The sequence below is a fragment of the Diceros bicornis genome, chromosome 4 (assembly GCF_020826845.1).
Source record: "Diceros bicornis minor isolate mBicDic1 chromosome 4, mDicBic1.mat.cur, whole genome shotgun sequence".
In the NCBI taxonomy this organism is placed as follows: domain Eukaryota; kingdom Metazoa; phylum Chordata; class Mammalia; order Perissodactyla; family Rhinocerotidae; genus Diceros; species Diceros bicornis.
Genome location: NC_080743.1, coordinates 51,090,322 through 51,111,283, shown reverse-complemented (window position 1 = coordinate 51,111,283; position 20,962 = coordinate 51,090,322). Strand labels below are relative to the sequence as shown.

The 20,962-nt window shown below is 38.1% G+C and overlaps 1 protein-coding gene across 3 annotated transcripts in view; it reads left to right on the top strand.

Annotated features, from left to right (window-relative positions):
- The window catches only part of WARS2 (tryptophanyl tRNA synthetase 2, mitochondrial), a 77,963-nt gene that overhangs the window by 50,763 nt on the left and 6,238 nt on the right, over positions 1 to 20,962 (top strand). For 2 of the 3 annotated variants that reach the window (XM_058538919.1, XM_058538918.1), the window contains 2 exons: positions 10,408 to 10,488; positions 12,965 to 13,050. In XM_058538919.1, the coding sequence (XP_058394902.1) occupies positions 10,408 to 10,488; positions 12,965 to 13,050 (167 nt within the window). The remainder of the gene's footprint in view (positions 1 to 10,407; positions 10,489 to 12,964; positions 13,051 to 20,962) is intronic. The other variant, XM_058538920.1, reaches the window with a different exon arrangement.

Below are 20,962 nucleotides of genomic sequence, written 5' to 3'. Positions count from 1 at the left end.
GGTGTATAAAAATATCTTCGAGACCTTGCTTTGAGTTCTTTTGTATATATACCCAGAAGTGGTATTGCTGGATCATATGATAATTCTATTTTTAATATTTTGAGAACCACCTTACTGTTTGCCACAGAAACCGGACCATTTTACATTCCCACCAACAGTGCACAAGGGTTCTAGTTTCTCCGTCTTCACCAACACTTATATTTTTTTTATAACCACTGTCCTAATGGATATGAGGTTACGTCTCATTGTGGTTTTATTTTGTATTTCCCTAATGATTAGTATATTTAGCATATTTTCATATGCTTGTTGGCCATTTGTATATCATCTTTGGAGAAATGTCTGTTCAAGTCCTTTGCCCTTTTGTTAATCAGATCGTTTGTTTTTTTGTTTTGAGTTGTAAGAGTTTTTTATTTTCTCCCATTTCATAGATTGCCTTTACACCTTGTTGATTGTGTCCTTTGATGAACAAAAGTTTTTAATTTTGATGTAGTCCAAAAAAATTTCATTATTTTATTGGACCTAAATTCCTGGGGCTATCAGATATACCCACATAGAAATTTAAAATAAAAACTTACTGAAAAGATAGATTTTATTAAAAAAAATAAACTGTCTGCCATCAAGTTTTCTACAAATAGCTCTCTTATCCTTCCTCAAGGTAGCTAATTTTGAGGGGATGCTGGTGGTTTGTTATTGTTCCTAATTATTCATGTTCATTTCCTGTAAGAACAGAAATCAGCAAACTTTTTCTGTAAAGGTGCAGTTACTAAATTTTTAGGTTTTGCAGGCCACATGCTGTCTCTGTCATCACCACCATCACCACTGTGACTTCTCCTTCTCTTTCTTCTCATCCTCTTTTGCCTTCTCCTTCTCTCTCTCTCTCTCTTTTTTTTTGACTACCCTTAAAAAATGTAAAAACCAATTTTAGCTCATGGGCTGAACAGAAGCATTCCACAGGCCAGATTTGGCCTGTGAGCAGTAGTTTGCTAACCATGCCCAAGCAGAATCTTTAAAAGCCGTTCCATGTTTGTTCTAACTCTCTTGCTCTTTTTCCTTCTAACTTGAGAATGGCATGTTCCAGATAGAGGGTACTCCCTCAGTTGGGGTCCTGGGATGAAAGGTGTATAAAGCAGACTTATAGCCAGCCTACAGCTACCAATATGTAATGTGAATGAGAAGGAAACCATTGCTGTAAGCCACTTATGTTTGGGGTTATTTGTTCCCCAGCATAGCCTAGAAAAAGCTGACTAATATAATGCTATAGATAAAAAATACATATTTACGCACATATATTCAGTAAGCAATAGAATTTAGATGGAGGTGGCTTTTGAGTCAGGAGCAGGCTGATAGAAGCTGTTTATTTAGCTTTGGAAGTATTGGACTAAGAAAAAGTATGGAAAAATCCAAATGTATACAGAGAGATGTGCTTTGGCAAACATAAATACTGACGGGGGCAGACCAGTTGAAGAGAGTGGGTGAGAGTTTATCTCTGATAACAGAGTTCTTTTAATTAAAATCAGATCCCCAAACAAGGTTCCTGTTAAGGGGATTTGTCATGGGAATGATAAGAGTCTAATAAAAATAACTCAGCATGAAATTGCTAGTTTCTGAGAGGAAACAATAAATGGGAATTTGTGAGTCTGAATAGTCTTCCAAGTCTCCTAACCAAAACTTATAGGACCTGATTCCTGGTAAGATAACATTTATATGGGAAATAGTAAAATCCTAAGGAACACTGAGGGTATCTTAGACATTTGATCCAGGATTTACTGAACCAGCTAATTGCTTGCATGGATTTGATTAATACCTAGCAGCTATATCTTTTGGAATCATGCTATTCTGTACTTTTTGTTAATTAACTATTTTTGAAAAAAAATTTTAAATACAGAGAATAATATAACAAGCATTCCTGTTCTCAATACCAAGAATGAATATTGTTAACATTTTGTCATATTTGCTTGACTTCCTTATATTAAAAGTTATTTATGAAGTTGAAGCCCCTTTAATCCTTTCCCTTGCCTTCTCCCTTTGCCCTCTTCCCTGAGTCTTTTTCTCTATCCCAGGCAACCAAAATCTTGGATTTGGAGTATATCAATCTAGCCAATTTTTCACATCTGTTTTCGTGTATAATTCAATGAACAATGTATAATATTTTTATTTGTGTGATTTTAAAAACTATATAAGTGGTGCCATATTGTAGTACCTTTCTGCAATTTTCTTTTTTCACACAGCAGTATGTGTTTGTGATCGTCTCATGTTTATACATTTAAATCTACCTCATTTCTTTTGTCATATAGTATGCCATTATATACATATGCCACATTTTATTTAGACATTTCCTTATTAATAAACTTTTAATTTCATTCATGCATTCATTTTTCAGCACTTACTGTGTCCTAGGTACTGTGTTAGGTTCTCATGTTACATCAGTGAAGAAAACAGACAAAAGTCTTTGCCACTGTGGTACTTACATTCTGTGGGGTAGCACAACGTAAATAATAACTATAATAAATAAGCCAAACATAAAGTATATTAAGTGATAGGTTATATAGAAAAAGATTAAGGGGAATTGGGAGTGGCGTTGAGGGAAACAGTGAAACACTATTTTCAACAGTGAGGTCTGGTAAGCCCACTTGATAAGATATTAGAGCAAAGACAACATGAGGGAGTTAACCAGGTGAATATCTCGGGGCAGAGAATTCCTATCAGAGAAAAGAGCCAGTGCAAAGCCCCTAAGGTGGGAATGCGTATTCACGAAACACAAGGAGGCCAGCATGGCTGGAGAAGAGGGAGCAAAAGGGAGGATTCGAATCACAGATGTTATAGGGTTGAATAGGAGGAGAGGATCATGCCTGGTCTGATAGGCCATTGTAAGGACTTTGGCTTTTGCTCTGAGGAAATGGGAAGTGCAGGATGTTGAGCAGAGAAGTGACATGATCTATGTTTTAAAAGGGACACTTTGGCTGCTGTTAAGAATAGACTATATGAGAGCTAGGGTGGAAGCAGGGAGACCAGTTAGCAAGTTATTACAGTAATCCAAGTGAGAGTTGATGGTGCCTTAGACCAGAGTGATAACAGCAGAAGTGGTGAAAGTGGTAAGATTCCAAATATATTTTGAAGGTAGAAGCAACAAGATTTGCAGATGGATTAGATATGAAGTGTGAGAGAAAAGGAGGCGTGAAGAATGATTCCGAGGCTTTTGCCTAAGTCACTGCAAGGATGGAGTTGCCACCAACAGAGATGACAGCTGTAGACAGAGCAGTGTGAGATGGAGGATCAGCAATTCAGCTTTGGATATATTGAGTTTGAGATGTCCATTAGATATCCACGTAAATATGCTGAATAGGTAGTTGGATATGAATCTGGAGTTCAGTAAAGAGTTCTGGCTGGAGTTATAAATTTAGAAGTCATCAGTTAGACAGATTGTATTTAAAGCCATGAGATGAGATGAAATTGCAAAGAGAGTGAGTGTAAAAAGAAGTAAAGAAACGAACTAAAACTTTCACCACTTCTGCTGTGGTGACTGCAATATTGAGGTCAGGGAGAGGAGGAGGAACCACACAAAGAGACTGAGAAGGGAAACTATTGAAATAGGGAGAAAAACTACAATAATGCGGTGCCTAGAGAGCCAAGGGAAGAAAGTGAATCAAGGAGGAGGAAGTAATTGGTTGTGTCAGATGCTGCTAAATATGTCAAGATGACAACTTTATCTTAACCGTTAGAATTGACAATGATGAGCAGTTGTAGTGGAGTGGTAGAGGTGAAAACCTGCTTGGAGTGGCATCTTTATCTTTCTTCATTGATGAGAACCCATTCTCCCTATTAACCAGTTTGAAAAGATCTGGAGTTGGCTTTGATTTGAGGGCCATCTATTCCTGTGTGGAGAAAACTCATGTAAGAGGACAGTAGAGTCATGCGAAAGATCAGAACATCAGGGCTACTCAAACTGTTATCTTTATTGCCACAGAATAATTAAGTAGTGATGCCTCAAAGAATAGTTGTGATGAACTCCACCTGCACGGTTTTTCTAACAGCTTTATTGAGATATAATTCACATACCATACAATTCACTCATTTAAAGTATACAATTTAATGATTTTTAGTATATTCACAGCGTTGTGCATCTGTCACCACAATCAAATTTGAACATTTTCATCACTCCACAAAGAAACTCTGTATCCATCAGCAGTCACTCCCATTGCCTCTCCCTTCTCCCTGGTAACCTCTAATCTACTTTGTCTTTTATGGATTTGCCTTTTCTGAACATTCCCAACAAATGGGATCATATGGTAAGTGTTCTTTTGTGATTGGCTTCTTTGACTTAGCATAACATTTTCAAGGTTTATCTGTGTTGTAATATTTATTAGTACTTTATTTGTTTTTATTGTTGAATAATATTCCATGATATAGATATACCACATTTTGTTCATCCATTCATCTGTCAGTGGATATTTGGGTTGTTTCTACTTTTTGGCTACTATGAAAAATTCTACTATGAACATTTGTGTAAGGTTTTTGTATGGATATATATTTTCAATTATCTTAGTATACACCTAGGAGTGGACTCCTGGGTCATATGGTAACTCTATATTTAACATTTTGAGGAAGTGTTAAACTGTTTTGAAAGTGGCTACACTACTTCATATGCGAGTTCCACCACCATTGTATAAGGATTCCAAATTCTCTGTTTCTTTCCTCAAACTTATTATTGTCTGTCTTTTTGTATTTTAATTATCCTAGTGAATGTAAAGTGGTATCTCAATGTGTTTTTTTTTTTCCAATGTGGTTTTGATTTGCATTTTCCTAATGACTAGTGATGATGAGCATCTTTTCATGTGCTTATTGGCCATTTGTATGTCTTCTTTGGAGAAATGTCTTTTCAAATCTTTTGCCTATTTTTAATTGGATTATCTGTCTTTTTATTGTTGAATTATGAGTTGTTTATATATTCTGGATACAAGTCCCCTATCAGAGATGTTATTTGCAAAGATCTTCTTCTATTTTGTGAATTGTCTTTCACTTCCTTGACAGTGTCCTTTGAAGCACAACATTTTTTAATTTTAATGAAAACCAATTTATCTATTTTTTTTCTTTTGTTGCTTATGCTTTTGGTATCAAATGGTCTAACAAACCACTGCTTAACCCACAGGCGTGAAGATTTACTCGTATTTTTTTTTCTAAGCATTTTATAGTTTGACTATTACATTTAGGTCTGTGATCCATCTTGAGTTAATTTTTATGTATGGTGAAAGGTAGGGGTCCAACATCATTCTTTTGCATGTAGGTGTAAGCCTGTAGATATTCAGTTGTCCTAGCATCATTTGTTGAAAAGACTATTCTTTCTCCCATTGAATTGTCTTGGCACCCTTGTTGAAAACCAGTTGAGCATAGATGTATGGATTTATTTCTGGACTCTCACTTCTGTTCCATTGATCTATATATTCTATCCTTATGCCAGTACTACATTGTCTAGATTACTGTAGTATTACATTGATTGATTTTTGGACGTTAAACCAAGTTTGCATTTCTCGAGTGAATCCCACTTGATCGTGTTGTGTAATTCTTTGTGTATGTTGCTAGATTCAGTTTGCTAGTATTTCATTGAGGGTTTTTGCATCTATATTCACATTATTGGTCTATAGTTTTCTTTTGTTGTAATGTCTTTGGTTTTGGTATCAAGGTCATAGTGGCCTCTTAGAATGAGCAGAGAAGTGTGCCCTCCTCTTTTATTTTCCGGAAAAGATTGTGAAGAATTGATATTAATTTTTTAAATGTTTATTAGAATTCACTAGTGAAATCCCCACCACCTCCACCACCCAGGGTGTGTTTTTGTTGTTGCTATTTGTTTGTTTGGTGACTTTTCTGTGGCAGTTCTGTAAAGTCTTTCTTCACTGTCATGTCTGGCCACTGCAGTCTCTGCTGGGTTAGCTTAGTGCTGAGGTAATGATTGGAAAGAAATTTCCAAATGCCTTGATCCTGTGTTTTCAACCCTTTGCCGAGGAGCCTCAAGAAGAGCCAAAGATAAAAGGTTAGGGTCTTCTCAGGTCTTTCCTGGACATGTGCATAGCCCTGCACATGCATGTGGCCTTCTAGATGCCCAGGAATATGTCAGGTCTTTTCAAAGCACCGTGTGGGTATATCATGTCTCAGCTTTTCCCTTTAAGTTTTTTGGCCAGCCTCTTGTTTTCCCCTACTGGTATCGGCACCTTAGGCGCTGCAATGTTAAATCATTTCTGCTGATTATTTTTTAAAAATATCCCAGGGATGGGGCTTTTCCCACTGAGTGAGCTCTAAGTCACTCAAATAACAGCAAGCCCTGTCTAAGAGTTCTATTTACTCAATGTCCTTGCCATACTTGGTATTATTTGGCTTTTTCATTTTAATTATTCTAGTGGGTATGTAGTGGTATCGTATTATGACTTTAATTGCATTTAATTCTTTTGGCCAATTTTCATAGGGTTATCTGCTTTTTTTCTTATCAATTTATGGGAGTTCTTTACATATTCTACGTACCAGTATATTCTGTGTAGGGTTGCAAATATCTCCTCCCACTCTGTGACTTGCATTTTCCCTCTTTCAATGGTGGTGTTTTATAAAGAGAAGTTATTACTTTTAGTGTAGTTTAATTTATCAAGATTTTTTGCTTTATGTTTAGTACTTTTTGGATCCTATTAAAAATCCTTACCAAAGGAAATTAAAGATGCAATCAACTCATTTAATTTTTTCTGCAAATGTTTAATTATTCATTAAAATTATAAATTATTTAATATTTAAACTATTTAGGCAGAATATTTTAGTCTACCTTGAAGAATACCAGTGTTTCCCCAAGAGTGTATTTGATGAATGATTGTCCTCTTTCATTCACAAAAACATCCACAAAACATCAAGCCTTATATAACTATATTGCAGAAGATCTTTTGTTCCTTCCTATCAAACTCAGCAATTCCACTGAGTATATTTCTTACCCCATTTGTTTCTAATCATCCGGTCTTCTATTTTCAGAGATAATAGAGCCCATTAGATGTGAACTTCTCTCACTTTCTGCTCTCCACTCCTATCCCACAAGATATGTCCTCACTTGTACTTATTTCTCTTCCTCTTGTTTCAGTGGAAGATGTTTTGGAGAGAGTAGGCCTATCCCACCTTAAAAAACAAAACAACTTTTTATTCTCTAATGGCTACTAGTTAACCTCATCTCTGTCCTTCCTTAAAAAAGAAATGTCGTGGCCGGCCTGGTGGCACAAGTGGTTAAGTGCGCGCACTCCGCTGCGGCGGCCCGGGGTTTGCCACTTCGGAACCCCGGGTGCGCACTGACGCACCGCTTGTCAAGCCATGCTGTGGCGGTGTCCCGTATGAAGTGGAGGAAGATGGGCATGGATGTTAGCCCAGGGCCAGTCTTCCTCAGCAAAAAGAGGAGGATTGGCAGATGTTAGCTCAGGGCCGATCTTCCTCACAAAAAAAAAAAAGAAAGAAAGAAATGTCTTCCACCTGTGATAAAATTGCATAGAACTAAATATACCCACACAATGAATGCCTGTAAAACTGGTGAAATCTAAATTTGGATTGGTGAATGGATTGTATCGAATTCAACGTCCTGGTTGTGATATTGTACTATAGTTATGCAAGATGTTGCCCTTGGGAGAAACTGGGTGAAGGATATACTGGATCTCTCTGTATTATTTCTTACAACTGTATGTGAATCTACAATTATCTCAAAATAAAAAGTTAAAACAAAAGTCTTTCTAAAAGTTATCTATAATAATAATAACTACCATTTACTGAGTGCTTACTGTGTGCTAAGTACTGTTCTAAGCATTGTCAGATGGATACTATTGTTAACCTCATTTTATAAATGACAAAACTGAGGAACAGAGAGGTTAAGTCACTTACATAGAGTCAACCATGCACTAAGTGGCAGAACTAGCATTCGGATTCAGGCAGCCTCACTCCAAAGATAGAGCTCTTAACCACTGTGCTATGCTGTATATCTGTCTTCATATCCTGCCTCCTAGTCACACTTCAACCCACCCCATTCCAAGTTAGCTTCCATCCCAGTCACTCTCCTGAAATTGCTTTTGCCGAGATTACCAACAAGTCCACGGCTAAATCTAATGGAATCTTTTTTGGCCCTAACCATTCTGCAGACTTCGATATTGTTTATACAGTCACAGATATTTATTGAGCACCTACAGTATGCCAGACTCCTTTACAGCAGTGAACAAGACAGGAAAACTGCTGTACCTGAAGAATGCACATGTCTTTAATTGTTACAATTAGAGGGTAAGCAATCTTCAGTCACTGCTGACTTGTTTGTGAATAGTCAACAGGCCACCTTGTTTCATGCTTTTGTTTTTCTGTGGCTGAAACAGATCACATTGTTATTTTGTTTGTGGTTTCACAGCATAACTTGGAATGTACTATATTTAGATAGCATCTTCACTTTTCCTCAGATGGAAATCTGAACCTTTCCAAGCAGTTGTCATGAATATGAATAAATTAAGAGAGCCAGACCCTGAAGTGTAACCTTCTTATGTATTAGTGATAAATTGTGAAAATTAATTGCCTTTGACCTTTTACCTACTTTTTTCTGTATGAGGATAATTTGAATTAATTTTATGCCCCATTATTTGGAAACACCAGGAAGATCTCTGCAGGATATTAAATAAGTTTCATTCCATATGTCCAAATAAAAAGCTACTCCAAGGAAAATACTTGACTTCATGGAGACATGATGGTAGCTTTTTGATTTTGCCAAAGCTGAGCACTTGAGCTGGAGTTGAAGGCAAGGAGTCTTCTTGTCTTCTTCCATATGTCCATGGTTATTTTCTGTGTTTTCATTCCTTTCCCCAATTCAGTAAAGAAGAAGAAAACATTCTCTCCTACTTCATCATGCCAAAAAACAGCTCTAGTTTTATTAGTTCTAATGGGAATGTGTTCTACTTGATGACTAGAAGCCACTATAATCCTCTTGCTTCTATCCAGGGTTCCTGTTTTTGTCTAATAGCTGTTTGTTTACAGCAGCAGTTAGCAATTTGCACGGACAGTCCTGTCAAAGTCACTGCCTTCAATGAAACCCAAATGCCTCTTGGAAGAAAGATGACAGATTCAGCCCAGCGACTTGCACAACTTTTAAAAGCGATTCCTTGTCAAACATGTGAAAAACAACTCTTCCATCTCCATGACTTGAGGAAAAAAATGAGACACTATCTTACACCAGATGGCGATTCCTTGCTGGTAGAACAGGGCTGGGATGATTCAGCTCCATTATGCTCCTCTCGCAAAACCCACAAAGAACACATTTGGGGCCACTTTTCAAAGTTGGCAACAGTCTTTGCTTTTTAAAGAAATCATATGGATACAAAAAAAGCCACAATAGATGAAGGGCTTGGAATCTCCAGGGCCCAGAAATGGGATAGATAGGCCTTAAATTCTAGGTCATCAGTTAGAACCTGGCCTGGACCTAAGAATCATCCCATTTGTTGCCAGGTTTGGTTACTTGATTAAATTTGGCTAAAACAAAAACAAATTGGGAAAAGGTTATATTTTCATGTTGAGTAGACCTCTTCAAAAAAATAAAGGAAGGAAGAGGAGGAAGAAATAGAACTATAAGAATACCCTTTGAGATGATAAAGTGATTCCTAAATTCAAATTACTCTAGGTCTAAAGGATTCAATCTTTAATTTTAAGTCCAGTACCTTTCTGTACCATTTACGTATAAGGTATTATAGCTGCTTTCGTTTCTTTAGAAAGGATTTGAACCAGTGTGTCTGTGTGTGTGTGTGTGTGTGTGTGTGTGTGTCTTCTTAATTACCTGGGCTTTTTAAAGGTGGAATAGATGGGGCCAGCCCAGTGGCGCAGGCGGTTAAGTGCACACGCTCGGCTGCAGCGGCCTGGGGTTCGCCGGTTCGGATCCCGGGCGCGCACCGATGCACTGCTTGGCAAGCCATGCTGTGGCGGCGTCCCATGTAAAGTGGAGGAAGATGGGCACAGATGTTAGCCCAGGGCCAGTCTTCCTCAGCAAAAAAAAAAAAAAAGAGAGAGAGAGGAGGATTGGCAGGTGTTAGCACAGGGCTGATCTCCTCACCAAACAAAAGATGGAATAGATGCCTCAGGACATAATGAAACCCTCTCACTGAAGATATTGAAGCAGAGGCTGGTCAGCCATTTGCTAGAGATGTTGCGAAGAGGTTTCAAACACTAGACTAGTAATTGTATTGGTTAGTTTTGAATATTTCTTCTTTGTGTAAAAATTCTATGCCTTATGGATCAGCCCCTTTCACCTGTCACTTTTTTAATAACCTTGATTTGGGGTCTTCTCAGCTATTTAAGGTAATACCTGTTTGTTTCGTTTTGCCTTATATACAAGAAAATGTTGACCACCTTTGTTAATATTCTGTTTTATTTCTTTAGGTGCCTGAACACACACAATTAAGTTGGATCCTTACCTGCATGGTCAGACTACCCCGATTACAACATTTACACCAGTGGAAGGTAATGCCAGCCATTTGATTAGTAAACAGAAAGGAGTCCAAACTCCCCATTACAGCTATTTTTTCCCCCTCTGTTTGTTTTTGTGTTAGGCTCTAGGAGTCCTGAGTTTGCTGGCCTGCCTGATCCCCTACTCACTAGTGGCTGCAACAGCATCTTTAACCTCTCTGCCTCAGGGTATTAAACGGAAAGGAAAAGGGTTCTCCAAGATTCCTTCCAACTTAAAAACTGGATAAAAATATCTAATTTATTAATTATTTGATTTTATCTGTGGATGGTTGAATCAGAATGACCTTTGGATAGGCTTGGTAATGACTTTGAATCTACCATATTATAATTAACAAACATTCACAATTTCTGGATTACTAGACTCTGAAGTTGCCTCCCATCTTCCCTGGAATTAACTGGCAGTGAGGCAAAAATGTGTTCATTGTGGGGAGAAGAGACAACGTATCTTATTTAACACTTAAACAAGTTGAGTCCAGGCAACAGTTCAAACCCAGAGAAAAATAAAGGCTGTACTTTTTCTAAGAAGTTCCACTGAGAAAGATAAATTGGGTAACTCGTGGTACTTTACTTGCATTTCTTTTTGCTATTGGATAACCCGAGCGTAGGTAGCCCCCAACCACGTCAACACTAATTTCAGTTTCAAGCCTCTTTGCAGCATATTTTCAGGGCCACTGGTTTCCTCAGAAGCTGGTCAGAAGGCTTTGCATGTGCTGCAGAGAGAAACAGACAGCTTTAAAGTGACAGTGCCTAAAGAAGAGGTATTGACAATGCTGCAGAATCATTACCTGCCGGGAATTAGAAACAAAATTTTGTAATGTTTTTGACCATATTTTGGTTTTAGGCAAGACTTTCCCATTTTATTGTAGTACTCTGACACTAAGTTGAATGCTGAAATCCTTTTTATGAGAACTGAATACTAATTTAATGGGAAATATTCCCACTCTAAAACAGTGTCTAAGGACCTACTAATAACACATTACTGGTGAATGCACTGATATTCTGGAGAAGGCTTCCCGCTAGTCCGTGATATCTTATTTGTGGGAAAAACATGGATTTCAAATGCCAGCCTTGTCCTAGAGCATGTTACTGCCTTCTATGATCATTTCTTCATTAACAAATACAGGTGATGCCTTCTGCAGTCTCATATCATGCTAGGTGCTGGAGGTACAGCAGTCAACAAGACAGACAGATGGATGTAGCCGCTCATAGTCTATTTGGGAAAAGAGAGTTAAACAAGCAAGCAGGAAGTGTGAAAAGTGCTTTGAGGGTAGGGTTCCAGTGCTATGGGAGGATCTGAGAACACCAGCTTGGTTTTGATTGGGGCAGGGAAGGGAAGAACAGTGGGGTAGAAGGGTGGAGTCTGGGCTGCTGAGGTCAGGGTTATTTGGAGGATTAATGAGATAACACAAATGTAAGGCATCTGGGGCACATGACAGGCACTCAGTAAATATTAGTGCTCTCCCCATCTCCCCCCTTCCTTTGTAATTTCAAGATCCAGTATTCTAATATAAAAAGACTGTATATCTAATCTGGTGGTGATTTTTAAAAATTGGATTCTTTTCCCTTTTGCTCATTTACAAATTAAACTTTCATCATCTTTACCCAGTGATCATTGCGAACCGGCCTCTATCATGGACGTTGTAATAGGAGACATACTGACGGAATTGTATGTTCAAACTTTCGAACTTCCTTTGAACAGCCTATAGCATTAGTTACCGCAAGCCGGAAACTACTTGAAGTAACCAGGAGAGTTAAGTTTGAAACTAAATTATGGAACATTGATATTAAGGTGGTTAAAGAGAGAAACTGTTGCTTTTCAGACCCAGCCTTAGCTTCTCCATTAGGAAAATATTTTGGTCTAGACAACCTGTACTGTTCGCTGGAACCACTTGACCCTCATTGCTTCAGCAACTAAAGATCAAGATGGATAATTAGGATTGGTTAGATTACAATTTCTCTTGGTTTCCTTTTTTAAATGCCATGATATCTATTTTTTAGTTTTTTAAATATAATTTTAAGGGAACATTCCAGTTTTGTCAATAGCACAGTGTGAGACTTTCTGGGAAGTTTCCACAGATAAACGATAGAGTGTTTGATGTTGACTCATGTTAATTTATAGAAATTTAATTTCATGATATTTCCTTACCTTACTTGTGAAATCTGGAATTTATCTGATTTGAAACCTAGAAAACTCTTATGCCCTTACTTTAATTAAATGAATAAGAAATAGTGGCAGTGCAGGATCCTTTAAAGGGGCAGCGGTGAAATGGATTCACTTTATTCCTGCCCAAGCCTGGAGCATGAAGTCAAGCCAGCCAGAAGATGGCTAGAGTTGCTAAAAGGAACTGAGATGTAATGTTGCTACAGATGGCTTCAGATCACCCTTTGCTTGCTTTCAAGATTTCTTCATTTAGTAGTATAATTAGGTTCACGTCAGATTTCTTCCCCTCCCCTCTTTTCACCCCCACAGGCAAAGAACACCAACCAGAAGCATGATGGAACCATGGGCCTGCTCACGTACCCCGTGCTCCAGGCAGCTGACATTCTGTTGTATAAGTAAGGAGCAGAGGTCACCCCTGGTCTTATGCGTGCTCACGCTAACGAGAAAGTGTTTTAAGCTATCCCAAAAAGATGTGGTTCATGAGGAAGGGTGGCACAGAAAAGATCAGACTTGTGAATCAGTCTGCATCATTCCCCAGTAATAGTACTAAATTATAGTAGTATATTTCAATGTGAAACTAATATTAAGAGCTAACACTCAACTAAAACTTACTATATGTTGGAAACAGTTACCTTTACCTACATTAACCCATTTAATCCTCACTACAACCTTATAAAATTTGCACTATTGTCATCCCCATTGTGCAGATGGGGAAACTAAGGCACAGAGTGGTTAGTAATTTGCCCGGCGTCATGTAGCTAGCAAGTCGTGGACCCAGGATTAGATTCTAGAAAGTCTGGGTACAGAGTCTGTGCTCTTACCCACTATGCAATATATACTTTCCCAGTAATTGTTTAACTTGCAAGATTTTTAAATGTTGATTTCTCATATAATCTAGACTCTAAAGCAATGCTGTTCATTAGAACTTGCTGCAATTATGGGAATGTTCTGTATCTGCGCTCTCCCAGACTGTAACCACTAGCCACATGTGGCTACTGAGCAATTGAAATGCTGACAGAGGAATTTTAAATTTTATTTAATTTTAATTAATTTTAAATTTAAATAGCCACCAGTGGCCATTGGCTACTGTATTGGACATGCAGGTTGAGAGCAAGTTTTTCAGCATGGTGTAGGGTGCTCTCACTTTTCCTGGACCCATAATCCACCTAGTCAGCTACTGCTTCCACTTACAGGTCTCAAAACTATACAACCAGAGGATGCCGACGCCTACACTCTCTGTACTGCTGGCCAGGGCTTCTGCCCACATCCCTCTCCCAGGTCCTCCCTGCTATCCCCACGTTACCTCCCTTGGCCCCCCATTTGGCCTTCTAGAGATAAAGCCTCCCAATCAGCATGCCCTCATGGCCAAGCCTTGCTGCTGTGGAAGCTTCTAAGGAAAAAGAGAAACTCCAGCAGTCTTTTTTCACCCCTTTCCCCTAAAGCTTTGACCCCATAAAAGTTTCTCCCGTAGGAGAACTAGAATTCTTTGCATGTAAATGTAATCATAGCATGGAGATGACAGTATATGTACCTTGTGGCATGACGCCAGAGCCCTTGTGCAATTTTGATGGAAACAGCCAGAAGAGTAGCTGCTTAGATTTAAAATAAGGAATGTCCACTAGTACATGCAGGCCGTCTTTATTTCTGATTAAAACTTATATATAAGGATTATGTTTTTGGTTGTTGTATTAACTTGAATGCTGGACTCCTGATAGCGTTTATTACTTATAATAAGTGACTTTTGACTTATCCTGGGAAGTCTAGAACACCTTTTCCAGGATATAGGAAATGAAAATCTAATAAAGATCTAATAATATATTTCCTAGTGAGGTAGCATATATACCTAGAAAGGGTCTGTGAAGGACTTTGATTTTCTTACCTGTAAAATGGGAATAATAATTATCCTGTACAGGATTATTAAAGGATTAAAATGAAGTATCCATCAACGGATGAATAGATACAGAAAATGTGAGATATATATACATATGTATGTGTGTATGTGTGTATGTATATATATATAATGGAATATTGTTCAGCCATTAAAAGGAATGAAATCTTGCCATTTGCAACATTATGGATAGGCGTTGAAAGCATTATGCTAAGTGAAATAAGTCAGACAGAGAAAGACAAATACCGTGTGATCTCACTTATATGGAATCTAAAATTAAAAAAACAAAACAAAACAAGCTCACAGATACAGAGAACAGATTGGTGGCTGCCAGAGATGAGGGTGGGGAGGGGGAACATGGGTAAAGGGAATCAAAAAGAATAAACTTCCAGTTATAAAAATAAATAAGTCATGGAGATGTAATGTACAGCATGGTGACTATAGTTAATAATACTGTATTGCATATTTGAAAGTTGCTAAGTACATCTTAAAAGTTCTCATCACAAGAAAAAAAATTCTGTAACTACATATGGTGATGCATGTTAGACTTATTGTGATGATCATTTTGCAATATATACTAATATCAAATATTTTATGTTGTACTCCTAAAACTAATATAATGTTGTATGTCAGTTATACCTCAATTTAAAAAAAAGGATTAAAATGAAATATGGGCCAGGCAGTGCTGTGACTGAGAGCTGTCACTTGGTTGTGATTGATGATCATTATGTCTTTGACGATTACAATCTTATTTCTAATTTCGTTTTCAAGGCCTATTCTTTATAGAACCAAAGGCTGAGATTTTTCAGGCTATGGAAATGGAAGCACGTGAGCATGGTAGATTTCCTTAATAGTTCAAGAGCTACAACGGGAGAGTCCTCTGCGCTCAGGGGCTGTGAAAAAGAGTGAACTTGAATGATTGCCCTCTTTGTGATGCCACAGAGCGTAAAGTGGGAAGGAACTCTAAGGAGTCTCTTCTTCAGTTTTCTTGCTTTACAACTGCAGCCCAGAGAGGTTAAGCAATTTGCCCAAAGCTGTGCAGCCACTCAGTGGACACTGGAGCATCACAGCATGATCCTGGTTTCCTCAGGCCAGTGCTGACCTTCCTAAGGAGCCAGGAGTTATGTTAGGAGGCAAGACCATCACATGGAACAACCAGAACAATACAAGATCATATATACTAAAGTGATGATGAATTTATGTTTATCAGTTGCCCAAAATACAATTTGCAGAATGATAAAATCGTACAAGTTTTCTTTCATCTATAAAGTGGGTTAATGAGCTATAGCTCAGGGGATTATTAAACAAGTTATGTATGAATTAATATCACCTAGTATATCCTCATTACGAACATTTTAAGAGTACAAGAGCAACATTTAAAAAGGCCGACATTGGCAAAAATACCTGCTTAAGATCCCCAAATTTGTCATATATTCTGCCTTTTTTCAAGCCAAGCCTGAAGTTGTGAATGTCGTTTTTTCTTACATAAAACAGTAATTATTTCAGATGTGGCAGGTAAACACTAAGGGCTTTCTGATAGCTTCCTGCCTGCCTCACTGTCCCCAACACCAGCATGTTCTCACAGTTGGTTAATGCTTCTGAGGACAAGTGTCTCTTTTTCAGCTTCAGTTATCACCCCACCCCCTCCCAGTAGCAAAGAAATTCCACACTGTAAATATTCCTTTTGTAACTCTTACTAATCGATTTGGTGGTTAGAAAATGTACTAAGAACGGCATAAGATTGTTTTTTTTCCTAGTTTCTAAAAGGAGGATAATGGTAGCAGATTCTTGTCTATCCTCATTAGGATTCTGATATTTGGCACGCGATTTGTTAAAACAGATAAAAGTGTTTTTCTATAAAACTAGGTAATAATCTATGTTCAAGATGATTTTCTCCTACCGCAGCCTAGAAACTGTCTACCTGTGATGTCATAATTAGATCATAGACGTGGAACAGACACCTGCATGCTCGTTTTCTTAAGAGAAACAACCCTGTATTTCCCTCCTGTCTGGTCTCAGACTTCCTGCTGCCAGCTGCACGTGCTCTAGCTCATAGACTCTGTTTCTTTGGGCTCTTTTCTCCTGCCGTCTTCCTTCTGGCTGTTCCCATGGCACTGTTTCCATACCACACATATCCTACATTCCCTGGGTGTGGATGTCAGTTGGACCACTACAAAGCATGCAGACAAGTACAGGAAAATCAGCTCTTGTTTACTGCAGCATTTATTCTGCTAACATACACTTCTCATCTGTCTCATTATGTTTCCTCCCAAGTTTAGAAATTCCTAATTGCTTGATAATAAGTAGCAGAAGCAGGACTGAAATCCAGGTCTGATTTTTAGCTTGTACCATTGTTTTCTCTATAACAGAGCTCATGCGCCTGGGGGTATTTTTTGTTTGGTTTTATTTCAGATATTTCTGGATTTTAAAAAATGTCACAGCAGGAATGTCTATGAATATTTACATTATAAATATAGATAGGTAGGTAGGTAGATTGAAGGATGGATAAAACGTGTATTTCCTCCCACCATCAAATCCATGTGTAGCATCTTCATAAAACGCTGATACAGGTCAAGTATAGATTTAGTGTTTGCTTTTATCAAATCAGCATTAGAATGAGTGGTACACAGTGGCCTGGAGAACAAACATGAGGGAAGGGAATGGAAGAGAAACCTTCCAGATAAGTGTATGAAATATTTATGTATTTGTTTTGGCAGAACTTGGTAAGGAACCTGGGAATGGAGGGCTGAAACCATCTTAAGCTTGAGAGCATAATAAAGTAGCAGATATTTGAAGAATTCAAAATATTCAAAAATAGCAAGTGTTCATCGTTTTTCTTTTGCATTTTTTTTACTTTATGAATATCCAATTTCAAATAGCTGGCTATATATTAAATAAATATTTCTTTCTCTCTATATATATATGTATACACACACACACATATAGTTTTTATTAATATACAGCAAACACTTGTTAAGTACGTATAATGCCACTGACCCAGAAAAAAGGCACTATGCAAGGATTAAGAGAAAGGGAAGGAAGGAATTACGTGTGTTGAGCATCATTTGCCAGGTGCCATACAAGCAGCCACACACACATTATCTATTCAGAGACTCACAACAGCTCTGTAAGAGAGGTGGTAGTATTATTCCCATTTTACAGATAAAGAAATGAAGTTTTGGAGAAGTACCACTAAATCTACTCGAATAGAGGTGAGAGTGATTACCTGGGCTCATCAGTTCTCCTTCAAGAACTTGAACAGAGGACTATGGGAAGCAGATAAGAAGACAGTGAAAGAAAAAGCTGAAATGACATAGAAAAATGGGGAAACGGAGGCCTCAAGGAACTGTGAGTAAGCAGAACCAAAACCAAACCAAAAACAAAGGGTAGAGAGATTAAGATGATTGGCTGGAAACTTCAGGTTTGGTAATTCTAGAGAAGAATTGAGCCACCACAATGTTGGGGATCAGACTGCCGCCATTGAGGACCACTGAGATCATCAGTTCCTAAAACTGCTTTGGAAACTTCCAGTTCTTGAATTACATCCTTTCTCTGTGAGGCCAGTCCCGAATTTCCATGAGATCCTGAAAGCTGGTGGCCAAACCTTGTTTCAGCAGTCTGCTGATATCCACATACTCACTCACAACTGCCTAAGCAATAATTTCTTCTCTTTCTCTTTCACTTTCCAGCTATTGGGCAAGTGCCTATGCTAAGCTAGAACCTTACTGGAAGGCTGGCTGAGAAGTGTAGCTTCCCGGCTGCTAGCCCCTAGAAATCAAGAAATAGCATAGAAGGGAGAGCAGGGTGCTGCGATGTCAACAGACCATCCAGTGCACTCCTAAGAGCAATGGGAAGCTATCTGTGCATTTCAAGGACAGAGTGAAATGATCTGATTTATACTTTTAAAAGAGAACTTCTTAAAATATAGAGAATGAATTATAAGGGAACAAGAGCAGCTGGGGCAGTCTATTAAAAGGCTCTTTCACTAGTCTGTTAGGACCATGATGGTGACAGTAAAGATGAGGAGAGTAGACAAATTTAAGAGATTTGGGGGATAAAAAGGATAAGACTTCATAATGGATTGGATGTACATGAGAAGGAGGTATCAGGGATGACCCTAGGTTTTTGACTTATGCAACTGGATTGATGGTGTTGCCTTCACTGAGATAGGGAATCCTGAAAGAGGACTACCCAGAGAATTTATAACTTCATTTGGTATTCTCTCTTCTACTGGAGGCCTTACCTCCCTAGAAGGTAAAACCTTCATTATATTTCTCATAGTACCCAGCACCAGGCTTTGCACATTGTAGGTCTTCAGTAAGTAATTGCTAAATTAGGGAATCATTACAGCATACCCAACAAGCAACCAGTGATGGTGAATTAATCCTTTACAAATGGAAAAACAGCACCAAACTCCTGTCCCAGCCAGGCTGTGGAAAACTCACAAACACAGCCAAAGAAGTAGGAAAAAAAAAATAAGAGAACAAATCCCTGTGAGCAGATATATGTAGGCAAAGGTTATTCATCTGGACACTAATTCTGCCAGAGGGGTGGGGTGGATCCCAAGTAAATGTATATGCAACAAGGAACTAAACAAAAGAAAAATGGTTTAGTCACCAAAGAAGAAGATCAGACGCATTATTATGTGACAGAAGTTATAACAATCAAAATTATGAAAGACTTTTGTTTTATGTTGTGTCTAAGAAAGCACAGTCAGGGCAAGTGAAAAAAAAAGAAAATGGGGAAAAAGAGAAGACATTAATATGGATATCATTATGTAGGGTATAAATTTTAAAAGAACAGCACTAAATTATTTGAAGTGAAAGGAAGACTATGAGGAGAGAGGTTGAAAATGTGAAGAGAATAAGCCCCATAAGTAAGCAGAATCAAAGACAGGCTGAATTAATGTAAAGTGTAAACTCAGTGGATGAGAAGTCAGGGCCAAGATGAATTATAGGAGGTGGAAGGAGCAGCAGAAGCAGAGGGAGGAAAGACTAGAAACAAACAAATTAAAATCAGATGAAAAAGCCAAGGGGAACAATAGGACCAGTTGAAAAAAATTAAAATTTTTTAATCCTTTTTTTAAAAAGCAAAAACCTCACAGAATTGTAAGAAAAGAGGCAAGGACCCGACATAAGGCAAAGACACATGCAGAGTCATTATGAAAACTAAATGTGTTTTCTGTTTAGTTTGGTTGCTTTGTGAATCTGGAACCATTTTGACATGTGGAAATATTCATTTTGATGTGCTTAAAGTGTATTGATTATGGTAATTGTTTTTTCTGTGTTAGTTGCAGTCCATTGTGATTTCCTACGGGCTACTGTAATTGCTTTTTAACCCTCCCTGTTGGCTAATTTGGTTTGGGAGAGTCAAGGTGACCTCTGCATGTCAGCCTCACTATGGGTAATTACAAGACAGGAGTAGCCAAGTCCGTCAAAGAAGAGAAATTTACAAAGGTGGGGCATGTGCATGTACACCTCATAGAGGAGCACATGCGGGGTTACGGGCACTGGGGGAAACATAAAAAGGAACATTTTTGTTTTTACCACTCATTGAGCCAGTGACTTTCTGCTCCAGGCTGTGTGGAAGAGAGCAGTGGACATAGCCCAACAAGTATTTTGGGGAATGTCCTAAATTCATTGACTGATGGTAGAAGAAGAGAAACCACTTCCTGATCCATTGTCATGGCCCCTGCATTTTGCCTTTCCATTCATTGCTCTGTCCCTGTTTTCCTTAAATTAAAAGAGTTCTCAGAATTCCTATAACGTACCATTTATATTTTGTGATGACCTCATCAGAATGTGAACTGCCAGTTTCAAATATGTTTTCTACCCATATCAGGGCTGCTGCCTAAGTCTGTGACTATCTCTGGGATTATATGTTGATATTTATGTTTGCAGTATGAGTCAACTATCAAAAAAGAAAATGATCCTCGTTTGAAAAAAGTCGCAATATACCTCACAGCAAGGTCCCTAATAGTATCTTTCTTTTACCATTTTGTCCTTCATCATGTCAGATATTAATGAATATATGTTATATCAATAGCTAGTGTTTATTGAGCTCTTACTCTCAAGGACTATGCTTGGTTATCTCATTTAATTCTTGAAACAACTGTATGAGGGAGGCACCACCGTGATCCCCATTTTACAGAGGAAACGGGGGCTTAGAGAAGGTCAGACGCTTGGCTGTGGCAACTGGCCTGGTAGCTGGTGGAGCTGTGATTTAAACTCGGATAGAATGACATCTGAGTCCATACTGAAGTCCATGACTTCTTATCTTCTATACTGATCACGAACTGATTGTATTACCATTTTTCTCTGGGTATAAAACTGTATAAATTATAGTGACTTCCCCTTAAGATCATTCATTTATTGAATAAATATTTATTGAGTTTCTCATACATACCAGGCAACTCTACT